The sequence below is a fragment of the Pteropus alecto genome, unplaced genomic scaffold (genome assembly GCF_000325575.1).
Source record: "Pteropus alecto unplaced genomic scaffold, ASM32557v1 scaffold3, whole genome shotgun sequence".
In the NCBI taxonomy this organism is placed as follows: Eukaryota; Metazoa; Chordata; class Mammalia; order Chiroptera; family Pteropodidae; genus Pteropus; species Pteropus alecto.
The window spans coordinates 1,044,251-1,058,977 of NW_006442484.1; the positions used below are offsets into that span (position 1 = coordinate 1,044,251).

Sequence of the window (14,727 nt, forward strand, 5' to 3'; positions counted from 1 at the left end):
GAATTTATAGATCAATTTGGGAAGAATTAACATCGGGACAATACTGAATCTTATATTTCTCAATTTTATTTAGGTTTTTATATTATAAATTTCTCTCAACAGTGTTTTGTGGTTTCCAGTGTATAAGTCTTGTACATATTTTGTAAAGCTTAACCCTAAGTATTTCCTGGTTTTTGATGTTATTTCAATTTCCAATTTGATGCCAATATATAGAAATAGAATTTATTTTTATGTATTGACCTTATATTTACAATATTGCTTAACATATTTATTCTGATATCTTATTTTTAGCTTCCTTAGAATTTCTATGTACATAAACATTGTCTGTGAATAAAGAAAGCTTTATTTTTTTACTTTTCAATCTATATACTTTTTTTTTTTGGTCTTAACTTCATTGATCACAACCCCCGGCACTGGGTGAGTAGAAATGGTGAGAGTCTTGTTTTTGATCTTAGGGGTGAAGGATTCAGTCTTCACCGTTAAGTATGATCTTAATTGTAGGTTTTTTGAGAGATGCCCTTTACCAGGCTGAGGGACTGCCCTCTCGTTCCTTTATTACTGAGAGTTTTTGTCATGAACAGGTGTCACATTGGGTCATGTGGCTTTTTTTTTTCTGCGTCTATTGAGATGTTTTCTTCCCCCGCTCCCCCTTTTGTTAATATAACGATTTACTTTGGTTGAAATTTGAATGTTAAACGAACCTTCCATTCCTGGGATAAAGCACACTTGGTCATGGTGTATTACCATTTAAAAAAATATTTTACTAGATCCAATTTGCTATTATTGTTAAGGATGTTTTATTTAAATTTAGAGGGGTATTAGCTTATAGTTTTCTTGTAATGTCCTTGTCTAGTTTTGGTTTCAGGGTAATAAATTTGAAAAAAATTGGAGAACATTCTCTCTTTTCTACTTTCTAAAAACGTTTGTGTTGAAATGGTATTTCTTCTTCAAATTTTGGTGTCATTCACCTGGGCTTAGAACTTTCTGTGTGGTAGGACTTTTAATTGTAAAAATTATTCAGTAGATATAGGGCTGTTCAGATTTTGTTTATTCTTGAGTCTGCTTTAATAATTTGTACCTTTCTATGAGTTTATCCATTTTATCTAAGTTATCAAATTTATCTGTATAAAGTTGTTTACAATAGTCTCTTATTCTTCGGAAGTGTAGTATTTATAGTGGTGTTAAGAATTCATTCCTGGTATTAAGAATTGTGCCTCCTCTTTCCCCCTCCAAATCTTCCTCTCCCTTCTCCCATGCCTTCTCTTCCTCCTCTCTTTACTCCGCCAGTTTAGCTAGAACTTTATCGGTTTTATTGATTTTTTTTTTTTTTAAATAAGCTCTTGGTTTTATTGATTTTTTTGTTCTCTGTGATATGTCTTTTCTATTTCATTTATTGAGGCCCTTTATTATTTCTTTCTATCTACTTATTTTTGGTTTAATTTGCTTTTCCTTAGCTTCATAAAGAGGAAGCTTACATTATTGAATTTGGACCTTTATTAATTTCTGATGTAAACATTTTAAGCTATAAACTTTCTTCTAAGCACTGTCATAGCCATATATCACAAATTTTTAATATGCTGTGTTTTCGTATTAATTCAAATCTTTTTTGATTTCTTTTGCCATTTCTTCATTGATGAATTTAGAATTATGCTGTTTAGTTTCTAAATATTTAGATTTTTTCCCAGATATCTTACTGATTTCTAATTTATTTATATTATGATCTATGAGTGTACTCGGTATGGTTTCAATTCTTTTCAGTCCTTTTAAGTTTATTGGGACTTAATTTATGATTCAGTGTGTGATCTGTCTTGGTGAATATTTCATATGCTCTTGTAAAGAATGTATACTCTGTTGTAGTTGGGTAGAACGTCCCCTAAACATCAGTCAGCTCAAGTTAATTCATGGTGTTTGTGTCTTCTACGTCCCTACTGACTTCATTCAGCTGCTGAGAGACGAGTGTCAAAATCTCTAACAGTATAAATTTGCCTGTTTTCCTTTCAGTTCTGTCAACTGTTGTTTCATGTACTTTGAAGTCCTAATCAATTTGGAATGTTTGGATAAGACATATAATGTAAATAGTATCAGACGTTTAGTGCTAGAAATTGTTTGGAAATATTAAAAAATGCATGCGTCTTTTCTATATGGCAGCTCTCTCTGTATGTCTTTCATGAACTCTTTATGAGAAATTTCATAAAATATTCCCTTGGAAAATGTAGGAGTTAACAGCCATGTGCTTATTTATTATCTCACTGAATGTGCTGTGACTAAACATGTTTTTATTATTTAAAATTGACACTTAGCATGTTCCTGTATTGATAACCAAATACAAATTAGGGTTCCTGAAAAAAATGGTGAAGTAAAAAATAATACATGGTTTGAAGAAAATCAGGTACCTAGTAGGCAATGAGATTTGGTTCCCTTTCCTTACTGGAATTAGCAGATGTTTGCTATGCAAGTGAGTCAGGTAGCCATTCATATCGATTTGACTCATTTTAGAAACTTGGGTTGGCATTTAAAAGTAATGTTTAAAGTAAAACAATCTCGCTGATCTGAGTCAGCCTTCGTCTTGACACTTTATTGTTTGTCTTAGTTCAGGGAGGAAACTTTGGCGTTAGGTAAAAGGCCCTGCCTTAATTTGCTGAGGAGAGTAAGAGAAGCTCAGTTGTTTTCGGGGAAAACAATCTGATTTGTGTATTCTATTTTGTCCAGATTTTGGGCGTGTACAGGGATTATTCACATGAAAAGCTGCTTCCAAATCCTCTCTGTAGAGCTAAATTTTTCTACCATTCAGACACATCGTACACAAAGATTTATTACACACAGGCCAGTCTGAATCTAAAAATGGTGGTTTGAAAAAGGACTGATTCTTAGCCTCAGATGAAAAATTTTAATTAAGTCATTTTTATTTTTCAAACCAAAATCAGTACATACAGATCTTTTTTTAAAAAATCAAGAAAAATAAAAATCAAAGTCAAGTATTCCTTATTATATACTGCAAAGGCTGTCATTTTACTGAAATGTATAGAAACTGTATAGGATAATTCCACAGGTCACCCATGAAAACTCCAAATAAAATTGTACAGTGTGGTTTAGCTTTTTTCTTAGATCAGTTAAAAAATAGTTTGTTCAAGATTTTTTGTCTGCCTTTTGAAAATTGTAGCTCCATCTCGAGCGATGGAAAACACGTGGCAGCTAAGATTCTTGTTAAAAATCTCTTTGATTTGTGTTTCCAACTTCAGGTGTGTAGTAGATAAACCTTAGTTATTTACTGAGCCCTATCAAGTATCAAAGTTCAGAACAGAATAGTTTCTCTTAAACTCCTGAGTCAGTTTACAGACAACAGGGTCACTGCAATTGCATTTGATCCCAGTGCAATTGAGATCGTTGCTTTCAGTTTCTTCCACTGAGTACATTTTTTTTTAAGCTTCTAAATAGGCAGTAAGTCAACAAAAATTTAAGAAATATCAAGGGAGCTATAACTGTCTTAACTTTATTTCAGTGAAAAACGTTTGGCAAACAGTGAATTCATTGGCAAGAAAGGAGGAATCGCCCTGACTAGCGATTAAATGGCCGTTTCACCCGTAGAGGATTTGGGATGAGATTAGAAGAATCTTTGAGGAGCCAGAAAACTGACTTGTGACAGCTTGGACGTTGAATCTACACCTAGAAGTTTCCCCCACCCCATTCACTGTTGTTCCCCCGTCTCTCCTAGGAGTCTCAGCAAATGCTTGGAAGACTTATTCCAGAAAAGCAGATACTCAATGACCAATTAAAACAAGTTCAGCAGAACAGTTTGCACAGTAGGTGTTTTATTTTTTAAATTGTCCTTTTCCTTTTTTACTGAGAAGAAATTTTTTTAAGCGAAAAGGGAGCATCAAAAGCTATTTTTCCTCACTGCCAGCCTTTTTTTTTTTTTTTTTTTAACTATTACAATGTTTTTCTAAAATAGGAGATTCACTTCTTACACTCAAAAGAGCCTTAGAAGCAAAAGAACTAGCTCGACAGCAGCTACGAGACCAACTGGATGAAGTTGAGAAAGAAACTAGATCAAAACTACAGGAGATTGATATTTTCAACAATCAGCTGAAGGTAATTATTGTGTGTGCTCCTATGTGTATGTCCTACCCTTTAATTTTTCAAATCGATGATTAGTTGATATTTCATCCCAGGCAGAAAAATTTATTATGCTGTTTCATGAGCCTTCTTGAAAGCCTTCGCATTTATAGATGAACATTACATAATCTAAATTGCATTTTTCTCCTTTAGAATATAAAAATGAATTTAGCATCTATGAACTATGGCTGAGTGAGTGGCTCCACCATGACATCTATCTCTAACCTGAATTACATGTTTACACGTCTTCATCCCTTTGTTGGTAACTGCATCAAGTTGAATTCCAAAAGCGAGGCCCCAGAAGCTTTGTCTTTCTTATGTTCTTTGTTTTATGTCCCTACTAAAAAGAGATTGCTTTCACTTTTAAAATTAAGAATTTTTCTGCCACTTCTTGCCTTCAAGATTGTGCTTGAATGTAGATCTTTATTGTGTTGCTTCAATTTTAAACTTTTTATTATTTAATGGAGTAATTGCTTTTGTCTCTGGCAGAAGTAGTATATGGTTTTGTCACATTACACAGTAAAATTCAAGAAAATGCCAAAACTCTTCGGGAATGTAAAGGTGGTTATCACAGCCTTCTTCTGATTTGATGCTTTCAGTTTAATCTTACAACTTTATCATCGTAGGAATGTTAATGCTTACCTTATAATAATACCACAATGCAAGCAGTTCATTTTCTATCAGCAGCGATCATGTACTTCAGATTTAAGTAGATATTGGTGTTTTTATCAATTACGTTCTTAAATTGGACATTACACATTTTTCGAATATTCATTTTCCTTTTCTAACTTAAACCTTTAAGTTAATTTAGCTTTTCTAACTAGGAAAAAAGTAAAGCTATTCCTTATTACTAAAAATAGAAAGAAATTAGAAAGCATATTTGAGATTTTTAGTTGAACTTTGAATTGAGATTCTAGGCCAAACTGTCTAGACATCCGAGTTTGAGGTATTTGTGCCGTTTCCCTCCATCTTCCACCCCTAGTAGGTAATGAACTTTCTCAGTTGTACAATTCCAGGAAAGTGCTCTTAGGGGAAATATGGTTAGAGTCAACTTAGTATTTTCTTTCACTTTGCTTTCACGCTTAACATAGAATGTGTGTGTGTGTGTGCTATACATATATGTTCTGTATTTGTACGTATATGATTACATGTGATACGTAAATATGGGAAGTACAGATGTAAGTTCTCTGTCTCCTGAATAAGAACAGTTGAAATGACAACATTGACTCTCATTGTAACTTGCTACTGTTTCAAGCAAAAAGAACATAATACCATTTGCAGGCTCACAGTGCTTTTTAATAGTCTCTCGGAATATAAACTGTTAAGTATTCAGATATCTTCTGAACCCAAGCAATAGTCCAGATTTCTGTCTTAAGATTCCTTTTTAATTTACAACAAGGAGAGGGAAAGATTTTTTTTTTTTAAGTTTTCCTTTTCTAGAAATTTGACTCAAAACAAAGTTCACATATTAGAAAATGATACTCTAGTGAATGAGTTTTTACAAATGCCTAGATGATTTATGGATGATTTTTGGCTCTCAAATTGCTGTTGCCATTGCTAGAGAGAACACCCTTGAAATAGGGTGAGATTCACTCTTGTGTTTGATTGGCTAATGCTGCCTTCAGTATTAGAGAGTTGCTTATACAAAGGCTAATTTTAGCCCTTTATCCCAGTAGGCCTCTTTTTCCAAATATACTAATTTTTAATTAAGAACATTTCTTTCTGTCTTAATTTTTATTTTGGTTTCCTATTATTACTTTATGTTGATGTGAAGAGTAAAAAAAAAAATTCACAAGCCATTACAGCTATGTTGTTTTGTTATTTAAGGACCTATTTGGAGGGCTTAGTGTTATATTGCCTTAAAGTTATTAACTTCTAGTATTCCTCTAAAATCTGGTGAAACCAAAACAGAAATAGTTCAATTGAAAAATCAAAAGATTTATAATTCGATTGAGACCACTCAGAGGCAAATTTAAAATTTGGTCTCTGTCTCCTGCCTACTGTTCTTCGTTTTAGCCACATTGGAAAACACGAAGCATTTTGTTTCTGACTCGAGAGCATGTGTTCATTAACAGCTGTGATCTCTTATAGGATGAGGTGGGCCAGGAGAGCGAGCATTCTGGCTGTTAGGCTTGCTTCCACGCCTCTCTTGCTGCAGCCGTGCCTCAACAGCACTAACGATGCCAAAACTACTTCTGCCTAGAGGCTGGGAGTGAAACACTGGCGGTCGTCGGGTCATTCTACACATCTAAGTTGATGGTGTGGATTTGCTGTCTCCTAAACCTTCCTCTCCAAAAAGGAAACCTGCTGGAGAGTACAGAAAAGGAGTTAGGACTTAGCAGTTTTCTTTTATATCCACGTAGATGGTTCATCTAGAAAAAGAAAGTGTGAGTCACTCATTACTGGCTTGTGACACTGGAGAAATAACATTATGGAGTGAAAAAAATTTGAATTAGTTGACCAGAACATTGAACCTATGTTCAGTGGCCGCTCCATATATGACAATTACCTTTAGCAAAAACCAATTTTCACGTTTCTTTGATACAAAACTATTTGCAATAAGCCATTTACTTATTTTGAAGCACAAAGTCATATCCAGTACATTCTGTAATATTTTTTCTCCTTAAAAAAAGCATACAATCTGAGTTAGTCCTTTCTACCAGATGCCTTGTTCAGATTCATTCTTCTTTTGAGGGTCTCCCTTTTCCTCCAGTTCAGGAAGAATTACACTCCTGCCTCCTCACCCAAGTTCTGATAACCAATGATGGAAATTCTCAAGTCATTAATTAAAGAGGAAAAAAAAATTAGTTTTACAGTCAGGTTAATAGATGTTTGTTTCATACATGTGGCAACATATTGAAAATATAAAGCATATTTAGAGTTATGGTCGGTGATTGTTAAGCGGCTCCAGGTCCAGGCCCGTGGAACATAAGATCTCTAGAGTCTCGGACCTTTATGTTTCTGTCTAATCTCAGAGAAATGAAGACTCATTCTTACCTTTCAGAAAAGGCTATTTGTCATGCATTTTAATAAACATTTACTTTATCGGTGTGATATTTTTATATTCCAGAATGATCCCAAGACACGTATCGTTGTTTTTCAAATTTATCACCCCAAACCAAGAATGACTTGAGAAAGGAAACAGGAATCTCACTGTAGCAAATAAACCTTGCTTTTTGTACGTCTGTAGAAAAGGAAAGAGCGGGAGAAGGGGAGAAGCGATGGCACACTGAGGAACTGAGGCTCTGATGCCCAAATCTCCTTGATGGCAGCCTCTATACTTATGCCGCCTCTTATGTAAACAGGAGATTTCAGCTTTCTGATTATCAAATAAAAGTGTTCAACCAGTGAATTAACCAGAAAGAACTGATTTTGTCAGTAATTATTGCTAGCATCAATGAATACTTCTTAAAGTAGTTTTAGTTCAGTGGATCAAATTTGTTCACCATAATTTTCTGCTTTTAAAATGTCCTCTATATGCAGCAAATCTATTATCATGCTAAGGAGTCAATAGCCTTCTCATATTCATATTCTAGAAACATCAATTTGAAGTTATTATATATGACTTTCTATTTTTACCTCATTTTATAGGAAAGTGAAAACTTTCAACGTTTTTTGGAGAATCTGTGTGTCTAAAGAACACAGTCATTCTGCTAATTGTTTTTCTTACATACAGTGCTTAGTTATGGGCATAAAATTACAGTTCCAACAGGTATGAAATAACATTACCAATAGAGACTTTTGGACGGTAGCACTTGACTTCACCTGGCCCATGGCAATGTTAGTCGTTTCTATAAATCTTCCTTGGCACCAATAGCTTAATGTTCTGTATTTTAATGTCTTACCTACATAGAGCAGCATTGTAAAGTATAGCTTCTCGTTTTCAAGGCTCCATTGAAATGGATACCAAGTAAAGAGAATCTGTTACATAAAGAGACTAGGTGTTGTGTTTCATGTCGAAAAGTTGAGTTCTTATCCGTTCCCATCTAGTTGGTGTGTGCTGGACAAGTCCTAATGTGAATAGCGTTCTACATGTGAGCATTTCTTTCTTCCAGTCAGTGGCAATGGAGGGGGCAGTGTCGCAGTGCCTGGCAGTTTTCCTGGGCTGCGTCATCCACTTAGACTTCTTTCTAAAGGTCTCCATGCCCTACTCAGGCAACGCGCATCTTTCTCAGGCTGAGAATGATGAACCACCTCCAGCTCTGTGCTTCAGTTTCCCCCCGTGCAGATGAGTGCTCAGTGTCTAAGATAGCCTTTACCGTGACATGCTAAGTCTTCTTTGTAAAAGCTGATAGTGATCAGTTACTGTTAATTGTGCTGTATGAGTGCATCTTTCCTCTTGACAAAGTGTGTGTGTGATGGTGGAAGCTCCTAATTACAGTCTGGATAAGGTACTGTATACCGTAGTCCTCTCTTTATAACAAGCATCATAGATTCTTGAATTTGCCACTTGGCTTCAAAAATTTGAAACAGAACACTCAGTGATTATTTGTTTATATGCATATTTCCATCATATGGGAAGCAGTATTATAGTCAGTATACTATTGCAAAAGTGGACAGTATTAGCAAAATATGAGTAGGACTAATTCAGAATTCATAATTATATTCTTTAATATACTTGGGAAATCCAGGCTTCCTAAATTAGACACAAGAGGCCATTGGAAATATAAATTCTGCCTGTAATGATACCTGTCTTAAAAATTGCTCCTAGGAACTGAATTGTTGAAATGAAAATGCTAGTTATAGTGAATAAGGTTCTCGGCTTAACTGAGGCTTTTATGCTCTTGGTTTCAGACACTTGCTTTCATGGCAGGCTCATTCATTATGAAGGCAGTGAAAGGCAAAATGTTTAGCAACCAGGGGAAAAAAGAAAAGAGCTGGAGAAGGAACTGCAGAACAGAATGAGAAGTCAGGAAAAAAATGCATGCGAAGGGAAACAAAGAAAGAAAAAGATCCAGAAAGAGGAGATGCAGAGACAGCAAGAGAAATCAGTGTGAATTCAAATAACAACGTTGTTTTCTCGTATCGGTAGAGTAATGTTTGGCTGCTTCATGGTTTGCTATCTTATTTTGTTTAAGATTAAATTTTATTTTTACCTCTATGATTGTTTTGAAAAGACCTCTTCTGCACAGAAGTAATAAAATTCTCTCTCATTCAATGTACTCGTGATTGTGGAAACTTTACACAGATTCCTTGAATGCAGGAAAATAATTAGAACACTCCCAAGACTCAAAATAGCTAACAGATGTCGTATATTAGATTCTGTGCCATCCCAGTAGGCTTTTTGGTCGATTGGGTTGCGTCTTTTAGTTATAGCTTGGGTTTTTTTTGTTGTTGTTTTTTGGGGAGTTTTTTTGTTTGTTTTTTTGAGATTAAAAAATATTTAACAAAAAAATGATTTGGGAAAGAAAAAAGCAAAGCTCAATCTTTTGAAAAAATGTTTTCTTTTTAAATTTTTCTCGTTTAGCCGAACCCCTTGACAATTTTATCTTTTAGAATGACAGGCGTTTAAAATCATGGAATGTTGCTTTGTAAATAAAGCTGAGACACTTTGGGAAAACTCAGACTTTCGGGACAAAATGGAGTCAGTTTTCTCTTTCTGATAACATAAGGAAAACATGAGAGAAGATTCTTCATTAGTTCTTCTACTACAGAGAGGACAAGATTTTCTAGCTCTTTTTCCCTTTCTGTCCACCTAACCCCTCGCCCCTTCTCACACATGTACACTTTTACACATGTGCACACACCACACTACACACATGTCCCAGTGCATTTCCCTTTGGCTCTCCAGTAGCACTTAGGATGCACTGACTGTCAATTCACGCCTTGGGGATTGGACTTACTATTAGGTTGAATATTGACTTCATATTTAGAAGTAATATTTCAAATGTCTTTAAATATTAATATATTCTTTCTTTGCATTTAAATAACTGATGTATTTTTTATACTCTCCCACTTTTAATGCATCAAGAATGAACACATTTTATAATTTTGTGACAAATGCAGTATCGATTTACCTTGATTTCAGTACAGTTTCTATGTTTTGAAATATTTAGTTATTTTTCAGATTTTTCTACCCAGGTACAGGTTTCCCTACCCTCTTTGGGTTTGTGGATTGCCTTTTAAAAATAGCTTTCAATTTGTTTCATAGCCACTTAATTGGGATAAGTTACTGTAATTTAAGACTCAAAAGGCCTTTTAAAAATTCTGATGTTGTGTGCTACATAATATCCCTGGGTGAGAAATAAAGTGATGTTTATTTATATACAAGCACTCCTCCGTAGGTATTAGGTTTAGACAAAGCAAAACCCTGAAATTTCCACTGCTGAATCCTAGATCAGTTTCCTATGTGGTCCATTTAATTTTAATGCTACAAACGTTATTATAAACATAAGAGATGTGTCCTTATTTTGATTTTTAGTGTTAGATCCATGAATTTCAAGTAATTAATCAAGGGATGTTTGTTTTTGTCTCTCTTTTGCAAGACAGCCTGAAGCAAAAATCAGAAGCAGAGTAATTCTTCAAAAAAGTTACGTGGCCAAATTAGCAGTAAATTTCCATTAAATGCTGGTCTTTTTTAGGCCCCTTATTGCTAGTTACTTTTTTTCTTCCTTCACCAGCCTTTATGCAAAGTAATGTTCATGAAAAGGAATCTCATATATATTGTTCAGGTGGATTCTTCTCTATATTTCAAGTAATATTGCCTTACAAAAGACATCTATTTTTGAGTGTCTGTAAAACTAAATGAAGAAGAGACAGTCACAGTTTTTAATTCAAGTGATTCTGTGCCCCTTTCATAGCCACTGAACAACTATTAGTAAACTTGAAAGTGAGCCATATTTCTCAGGGCAAAAAGTTGGATCTTCTTGAGTATTCAATTTGTCAAGCATATTGCTTTTGAAATACTTTGGCTATATGCCGTAGAATGTCCAAAGATGTTTTATGGTGCAAATATCTTAATTCTTTAGAGGAAATAAGTGACTTTTCCCTCTTGGTTGAAGGAATAAAGTTAAAAAGCAAGCTGATTTTCACTTACCTTAATACAAGACAGAATCTTTATTTGTCAGCCATTTTCTTACTATGGGTTATAATCTCTGTTTGATCAAAGACCTCTTTGAGAATCAAATAAAGCTTTCTCTGCAAGAAAAATGGCAATTACCCCAATTTTGCATGCAGTTTTATAGTGTTTGCAGAGCCAAAGCTTATTCATAGACCATGGTTAAGAAACTCTGCTGTATCTTAGAATTCTGTAGATATTATTGGTGGTAAAAATCTAATTTTAATTTGTATATACTACACATTTTATTGGATTTTTATTTTTCCCATATATTTGTTTATAACATGTAGCAAAAACTTCTTGAATGCACACTTAATAATTTATTCATTAAGAAAGGTATTAGGCGATAATATTAAATTATTACACACTATACCTAGTGTAAAACATATCATACCCTTGAGTAGAACCCATGGAAGAAAAATCAACAAAGTTATACACTCAGTACCATATGGCTAGAGAAATATCCAGCCAAGAAATATGGGATTATAGTGTTACTGATTTGAAAAAAATACTAGTTTTAGGAAGAGCCACAAGTGAGATACTGAGTTTTGATTCTTAGTAATTTCTCATTTGTTCTATTCTTATCTTAGCTATAATAGAGAAATAATTGTGACAAGATTTAGTAGAATTTGCAGGATCACTTTAATCAGGGTGACTACCAGGAAAAGTTGATAGAATTTATGTCAGGTTTTTCTTAGCTACCTCTCCCAACAGTTCTCTCATTCCCTAAGTCAAGAATTTAATGACACCAAATTTGTCTCCTCGAAAATGTTTTCCCTGAAAGAATTAAAAGGGTACTTTTAAACAACTGCCATTGTACTTGAGTTTTTTAAACAGTATTGAAAAGGAATGAAAGAAAGGGCAGCCCTGGGCGCCCCCTGTGAAAGGACTCGATGTCCCACAAAGTCCTTGTCGGGCACAGGAGGCAAGTCATTAACTAGTTTTTAGTACATATTCCATTATTGTATAGTTTGCCTTCTCATAAGTTCAACTTTTTAAAAACGTTATCAACTAAGGAATCATAAATTTTCTGCATATTTTGATTCATGCCATCCGAGGCTCCCAAGCCCAGAAAAAGAGAGGAAGACCCAGAATGCCTGCCCGTTTGCAGCATCTTGCTTGTCTTACAACTGATCACGTGTCTCAGCAGATTGGATGAAGGAAATGATAGAAAAACTGTGCAGTCTTCAAATCTGGGTCATAAGATGCCAAAGCCTTATGTTACTTTGTTTGACATCTGTTATTTTATGGCTCCTGCAAGCTCCATTTCCTTGGAGGTACTTGAAGCTGTGACTTATTTAGACAGTTCCAAAGATAGGTTCAGCCTATCCTATAATGCTGCCGTACTAAAAAAGAGATGCGCTTTAAAAATTTTTTAAATATCTTCCTTCATGTATTAGATACATTTAAAAATTGTTTTTTTTAAACTTATTTGCATGATTTTTTCTCTGTATATTTTTAAAATTCACTTCTTAATGCTTTTCATTTTATAGTACCTCCACTAAGCTTTATTTCCCAATGTCTGGTAATTATTGATTTATAAATCAACATCCAATTATTGGCACCCAATATGGAAAAGAAATGTGCAATATAATTCTTCGTTAAATGAAGAACCTTCAGGTGTGCTCATGGCCTACCTGGTGCGTTGGTACATTGTGGCCATTGTCCATTCTAAATGGCCAGTGCTTGTGCAGTACCTGTGGTTAAATATTTTGACTATCACTGTACCTATAAATACATTTTTCCTGGATGAAGTAACAACTTTTTAAAAATATATAATCAGGTTCCTGAACATCAAACTAGAATGTTATTCCTCCCCTATCATTTCTTCCTCCTTTGTAGCGAATTTCAGCTCAGAGTTATTTTGTTTACAGGTATAAACAGGTTACAAGAATATACCTGTTTGTTTATTCCTGCAATAAGAATAAAACCCTAAATAAAAGAATAATTTTTTTGTCATGTAACATTGTCTAAGAGTTTAACAGATTTTAAAGCTGGAAGAAAACCTGACCGTCGTCTACTGTGATCCAGCTGCTGGCCCACACCAGGGACCTGAGATCAGAATCCAGTTTTCTTAGTCCCCAGTTCAGTGCCTCTTACTTATAGTCTGTTTCCACAAATTATTCATTCTGAACCTATTTAAGAATTTTTCACAATTGCAGATGAAATTTTAAAATAGGAGGAAAAAGTAAATCTTCTGGTCACTTCTTTCCCTTCCTTTTTAAAGGGTTTTCACCGTTGGGCTCATGACAGAGCCGGGGTCCCTGTCAGTGCAGGTGCTGCCTTTTTAGTCCCTCTCTTAGGATATTTAGAGTTTGATTCAATATCACTTTACCACGATTTTGTAATGTAGAGGTAGTTATTAACTTGAGCCAAGAGTGCAGATTATTCCAATAATAGGAATTGGTCCATATTTTCCATTTGTCTCTGAAAAATTAAATTCAAAATATTAATCACATTTTTCATTTATGTTATTAGAGGTTACTGTTTATGCTTGATTCCAAATTACTATAAAAGCAATACCGTTGAATTTTCTTTAACACATTAAAGTTTTACATCTCATGATGTGACAGAAGGATAATGAAAATTGAATTCTCTTTCCCGGTATTGATTTTCTTCTCTTAGAAGTTTAAACGTTCAGAGTGAGGCTTCATTGTAACTTTCCAGTCTTCGTTCTTGGCCTCCCATGCTCTCTCTCTCGCTAAACTCCTGTCCCAGATACCCTTCATAATTTGGAAGTCACATGCCCAGGGCTGCCGCCATAGAGAATAGTCCAATTTGTGCCTTTCAGAGTTGTCTCTTTCTGCTGCGTCCTGCCTGGGTATTCCCAGTCTCATCTGGGTTGCCCACTGAAACCCCTTCCTTTCCCCTCTCTCATGCCTCTTGCACCCCAGTCTTCCCTGCCCCCAGTACCTGCCTCCCACTAACCTGATCTCTAGTTAAGACTTCCTCGTATCTCACTGATCCCTTTTAGAACCTCTCAAAGTCACTTATACACTATACAAAATGCTTGTCCTTACACTCTAACTTTATCTTAAGAACGGTCTAGCTGGTAAGAAAAGTTTAGCTTAATAACATTTAGGGCTGTTCCCTAGGAGTAAGTGCATTTTAACATGGATCTTCTACAGACCCTTCCTCTACCTTACGCTTCAATCTCTAAATGAATCTGAAGGTGGACACTTAAGGCAGGAGGAAACCTACCCATCTGGACTTGCCAAAGAGCAAGGCGAGAGACAACAGGACAGGCCTTAAATCTCACCGTATAGCCTCCTTGGCTGTCCACTTGGGGGACTGACCCCAGTTAGCCAGACCAAGAAGTCAACTGGAAATATACTTTTGGCTCTGCTGAACACTTTGGCTCATCCGATTACTGTTGACACAACTAAAAGGAGTTGCGGTGACTGGATCTGATAGTGCCCGTGTGATTCCCGTGCAATCAGAAGACCTCTCCCTTAGCTGTCATTTCTTTGTTTTTCAGATCTCAGGGTGTTTAAACTTCTGACTTGAGTGCTTTAAATATCATAAAATGCATTTTATTTTTAATATCCCATGAAAGA

General features: G+C 35.1%; 1 protein-coding gene across 4 annotated transcripts in view; it reads left to right on the top strand.

Annotated features, from left to right (window-relative positions):
- The window catches only part of ITSN1 (intersectin 1), a 178,887-nt gene that overhangs the window by 81,921 nt on the left and 82,239 nt on the right, over nt 1-14,727 (top strand). For all 4 annotated transcript variants that reach the window (XM_025039523.1, XM_015596590.2, XM_025039522.1 and 1 more), the window contains exons 15-16: nt 3,713-3,800; nt 3,950-4,089. In XM_025039523.1, coding sequence (XP_024895291.1) covers nt 3,713-3,800; nt 3,950-4,089 — 228 coding nt within the window. The remainder of the gene's footprint in view (nt 1-3,712; nt 3,801-3,949; nt 4,090-14,727) is intronic.